The sequence below is a fragment of the Limulus polyphemus genome, unplaced genomic scaffold (assembly GCF_000517525.1).
Source record: "Limulus polyphemus unplaced genomic scaffold, Limulus_polyphemus-2.1.2 Scaffold4657, whole genome shotgun sequence".
Taxonomy (NCBI): domain Eukaryota; kingdom Metazoa; phylum Arthropoda; class Merostomata; order Xiphosura; family Limulidae; genus Limulus; species Limulus polyphemus.
Window position 1 is genome coordinate 66,100 of NW_013670267.1, and position 5,208 is coordinate 71,307.

Consider the following 5,208-nt stretch of genomic DNA (forward strand, 5'->3'; position numbering starts at 1 on the left):
TAATCTACATTATAAATCCGGATGTGTTAAAGCACTTCCGGTAAATGGCCAATCACGACGGTCTGTGCGCAGCTTTTATTTAATCTACATTATAAATCCGGATGTGTTAAAGCACTTCCGGTAAATGGCCAATCACGACGGTCTGTGCGCAGTTTTTATTTAATCTACATTATAAATCCTGATGTATTAAAGCACTTCCGGTGAATGGTCAATCACGACTCTCTGTCCACAGCTTTAAACTTCCTTTATAAATCCAGATGTAAAAAACAGTAAATAAGATTTAAATATATTAATGATCACAACAAGAAAATGTCAGTAACTGATTTTATTTCCCTCGATAAATTACATATCGATTTGATTTTATGCAACACTACACGATTGATGAAAACCTTCGTTCGATAAATATTTAAAGAAACTCGATTATTTACAGAAAGTTTCATGCTAAAGATAAAAAAAAGAGCAACAAAAACAAAGAAACACATTTACATCACGTTTTATGTACAGTACACCATCACCTGATAAATATATATATATATATATAACTTTTATACAAGACTACAAATACACGAAGATAGCTTTTGTAAGTAGATAAGTTTATTCACCGGTGCTAATCACTCAACAAGTTCAAATCAAAATATTTGCCCCTTTTCAAGTTACATTTGCGAAGCACGAGTTTTCTGGCAATGAAATATACACGACCTGTCCACTGTGGCGCTTCCAGTCTCACAGAGATAGGTGATAGCAATATCGGTTTAAAGACTTTTCAAAACGGGTTCTATTTGATGATAGTAATATCTGTTTAAAGACTTGTCAAAACGGGTTCTATTAGATGATAGTAATATCTGTTTAAAGACTTGTCAAAACGGGTTCTATTAGATGATAGTAATATCTGTTTAAAGACTTATCAAAACGGGTTCTATTTGATGATAGTAATATCTGTTTAAAGACTTGTCAAAACGGGTTCTATTTGATGATAGTAATATCTGTTTAAAGACTTGTCAAAACGGGTTCTAATATTACTATCACCTAATAGAACACGTTTTGACAAGTCTTTAAACAGATATTACTATCACCTAAAAACAGATATTACTATCACCTAATAGAACACGTTTTGACAAGTCTTTAAACAGAAAGACTTGTCAAAACGGGTTCTATTAGATGATAGTAATATCTGTTTAAAGACTTGTCAAAACGGGTTCTATTAGATGATAGTAATATCTGTTTAAAGACTTGTCAAAACGTGTTCTATTAGATGATAGTAATATCACAAGACTTTAAACACAAACGGTTCTATTAGATGATAGTAATATCTGTTTAAAGACTTGTCAAAATGGTTTCAAATACTAAAAAAACAAACAAACTGCAGGGGTTATTTTCATAAATATGAGAAGAAAGAACTATATATAAAAATATATCCTATCGCTGGTGTAGTAAGAATTGATGAGCAAATATACACAAATTTAAAATGCTGCTAAAGTGAGTTAAAGCAGAGTCGTAATATTTTATATTAAGCACTATTTTTTGTGTGTACTAACACAGATGAACACCAAAATCAGTGATTAATAATTATTGTTTTCTTCAATAAAAAATGCGTGTTTTTTTATTATTTCAATGAAATTCTGGAAATTTCATGAATATTAGCTCCAAGTGTAGTTTCCTGGTGAGTATTCGTCCACATTAAGTAAAAGAAACCAATAATCCTTTACTTATATAACCGAAATTCTTTGGGAAAAAATGTTGCCTGGTTGAGAATACTGTTGCCTAGTTGAGAAAACTGTTGATCAATTCGGTTCACAGTTGAAAAGTCTGAAACCAGATAGCGATCTAAGCGATCTTGTCTTAATAATTTAATATAACAACACTAAATCTGTAATAGTGGTGCTCAAGCTACCAAAAGTACTGTCATCGTGATAAATATATATTGTCTGTGCTCTGAATTTACATTTTTCAACCTAAAGGCGGAAATATAACAATTTTAAGATTGCGTCAGGGGCATTATGATTTGATATTTGACCGACTTAATGAACCACGTTAGTCCCTTCTAACCTCATATCAAACGGTAGCTTCAATAATGTTTAAACTATTGTCTTATAAAACTCATATTTCCCCTCCACACAGTATTAACAGAGACCCTGGTATGTTTTTTTTTTGTTAGTTTTTGCTTTCTAGAAATTAAACACTGTGTATTATTGTACGTACTTATCTAACTTTAACACGAAGTTGCCAACAACTATTACCTTTTTATTCTAGTTAGTCACATTTCTTTCTTAGTATGGGCAAGTTTACTCATTTTTGTAAGCGTTATAAGCCCTCAGACTTACCGATTGGCCACTGGTGAGGGGGAGGACAAATGAACGTATTGTTGCGTGTAAAACGCGCGATCCTGTAAAATGTACACCTCTGGTTATAATAAATCCATAGTTTAAACACCTGCATTAACATGTTTGCCGCTTCTTTCACGTAGTTCGGCCTGTCTTTCCGTTTGATGTTAAGCACAAAACTACACAGTGGGCGGTTTGTGCTGTGCCCACCACGGATATCGAAACCTTGTTTTTGGCGTTTAAGCCTTCAAGCTTACCACTGGACTACTGGACGTCCGTATAGTTCGGTTTGCTGATGTATCTGTCAAAATGTTTCCAAAAAGTTTGCAGAAAAAGAATATGCTTAAAGTTTAATTAATTCACAAATATCATATAACTGGAAAATGTTAACCTACATCAGTACGTGTTTACATCTCAAGAAATATTTAAATTAGGATTCATAGTTGACACGAATTACGTATTTGTCATAAGATATTATCATTAGGCCTATTACATTTTTAAACACTACATTCTTTATCCAGTTTCTTGGGGATTTTCCAAAATTAGAAGTGTATTATAATAATAGTATTCCAACTACACTATATTTGTCATATCCATTGCCAAAGACACGTTTCACTCAGTCCAGAGCTCATCAGGCCGTCTGGGACACAACAAACATAGTAGTGGTCAGAACATTACGTAAGCAACAACTGCCCTATATATAACACGTCCCTTGATTCAATAAGACATTAGTATTAGGCCTGTTATACCTTTTTAAACACTACATTCTTTATCAAGTTCCTTAGATATTTTCAAGAATTAAAAACGTGTATATCCTATCTTAATGCTTCATAATACAAACTAAAATATTTGACAAACCTTTTAACCCTCTATTGCACATTGTAACCTACAGGTAACAAATCAGTCTTTGTTGTTTTAATTCCGTTGTTGAATGTTCTTACTTCCAGGTAACAGTCTAAATAAACCATGGAAATATTTTTGTTGGTTCCTCAATTGAATAATGTTACGTCTAGGTAATGTATTCATCCATTAGTTACCAAAATATATTTCACAAAAACATATTTTTTTATGCGATATAGACCTATTTAAGTAAGAAATTGGATTTTTTTTTCTCGGGCAACAGAGGTTTAACAGCGAGAAAAATCGTTATTTTATAGCGGTCAACAGTGAAAAGTAAAACTATCATACTTAACTATATCAACATAGAGAACAAATATATATAGATGCCATAAGATTGCTGTAGTTTGAGCAGATTGATGGCGTGAAAGCTAATTAAAGAAATATCTTTGCAGTTAAGCCTTGCGCAGATAAGACAGCAAAATACCATATCTTTGCAGTTAAGCCTTGCGCAGATAAGACGGCAAAATATCAAGCATCTTCGAACAGTTCATCTCGAACAATAATTAGAAGCTTTTTTTTTTCCAGCGGGATCGGCTTGTTCTTGAAACGCTGTTATCGTTGGTGGCGAACATACATGCAAAAGTTTGATTGGAATAAAACAACAAAACCAAAACCTGTACGGACACGATCACACAGGCGTGACAGTGAGAATCGGTATATTTCTGGGAGAACGAACATGACTCCTAGATTCCAGTGACTTAGTGGATGGAGTAGGAGTACACTGGAAACTGTTGGATGTAGAAGAGTGTCGCCTCGGTTTCAAACGTATAGACCACGTCCAAAAGTTCTAGAGTATAGAAAGAAAGAGGGTGTTTTACAATAATCCCGATTCTCTCATGTACCAAAGAAATATGAAACATAAACTTATTCAATCTCTTTTTGTTTTGGTAAAGTTTAATTATATATATATATATCATAACTGCATTTTAAAATGTGAAAATATATTAGCATTATGGTTTGTACTACCATTTTAACTATAGTGCAATAATAACTAATTATCTCTCATTAATTTTCAGATTTTTATAATTAGTTGACACTACACCATTAGTTTAGTTATTTTCAGAAAAAGCGTCACTGCTTTCTATAAAATAATAGATTATGATATCTACATTGGGATATAGATATGGGCGAGACAAATGATTTGAAGTTCAAAAAAAGAATAACTGTAAATGAATGTCTTTTCTTTCTCAACTTTAATCACCAAATGATTTTATCTACCAAATAAGGTATTACCAGGAAGTTACCATAGTTACCATATGAATCCAAATTAACCCTGAGCATCTTACTTGTTTGTGAAGAATTCACGGATGAAACTTAAAACAACCTTTTAAAAAATCGATCATTTCAAACTCAAAATGGCGTTTAAGCTTAAGCCTAACTCTGTAACAGATTATCATGCAAGTGTCACATTTGTTCACTATATTTTAGTATGCTCCAAGCCAATGTTTCAATGATAGTTAAATGTGGATTAAAACCAAGTGGATGACAAATTCTAATTAAATTATTCTTTTTTCAACTAAAATCCTATCTGCACATACTATGTGTATCGTGTGCACAGGATGTAATTATTAATAAGAACTGAGTGATAGAAAAGAGGAATGAATAGTAACATGCCAACTACATCATACATACTATATCCAGTATTAATATTAGTTCAGCGTTAGTTTTGTTTCAGAATTTTCGCTCAAACTTACACAACGTCTGCCTGCGTAAAGCCGTCCCTATTTTTGGACTGATAGATTAGAGGGATGTCATTTAGATAACAGCACCACAGGATCAAATCTTTGTATGACAGAAAAGTGATACCTGACAGTCAACTATAGCGTATCCACGACTCCAAAATGCAGGGCGCACTTTTACAGCACAAGGATTCGCAGTTCCGGGTACGCTAACATTAGGGCCACGCCTAACCTATGTAACTGGTGTGATTTTGATCTTTAAGTGATTTGCCTGCTGCCAGAATTATAGAGACGACTTGTAGGTGTTT

The 5,208-nt window shown here is 33.1% G+C and overlaps 1 protein-coding gene across 1 annotated transcript in view; it reads right to left on the reverse strand.

Moving 5' to 3' along the window:
* Positions 1 to 2,140: 2,140 nt before the first annotated feature.
* Positions 2,141 to 5,208, reverse strand: part of LOC111088890 (kazrin-like) — a 10,590-nt gene continuing 7,522 nt past the window's right edge. The window contains exon 4 of the mRNA XM_022400111.1: positions 2,141 to 4,008. Coding sequence (XP_022255819.1) covers positions 3,850 to 4,008 — 159 coding nt within the window. The 3' untranslated portion in view covers positions 2,141 to 3,849. The remainder of the gene's footprint in view (positions 4,009 to 5,208) is intronic.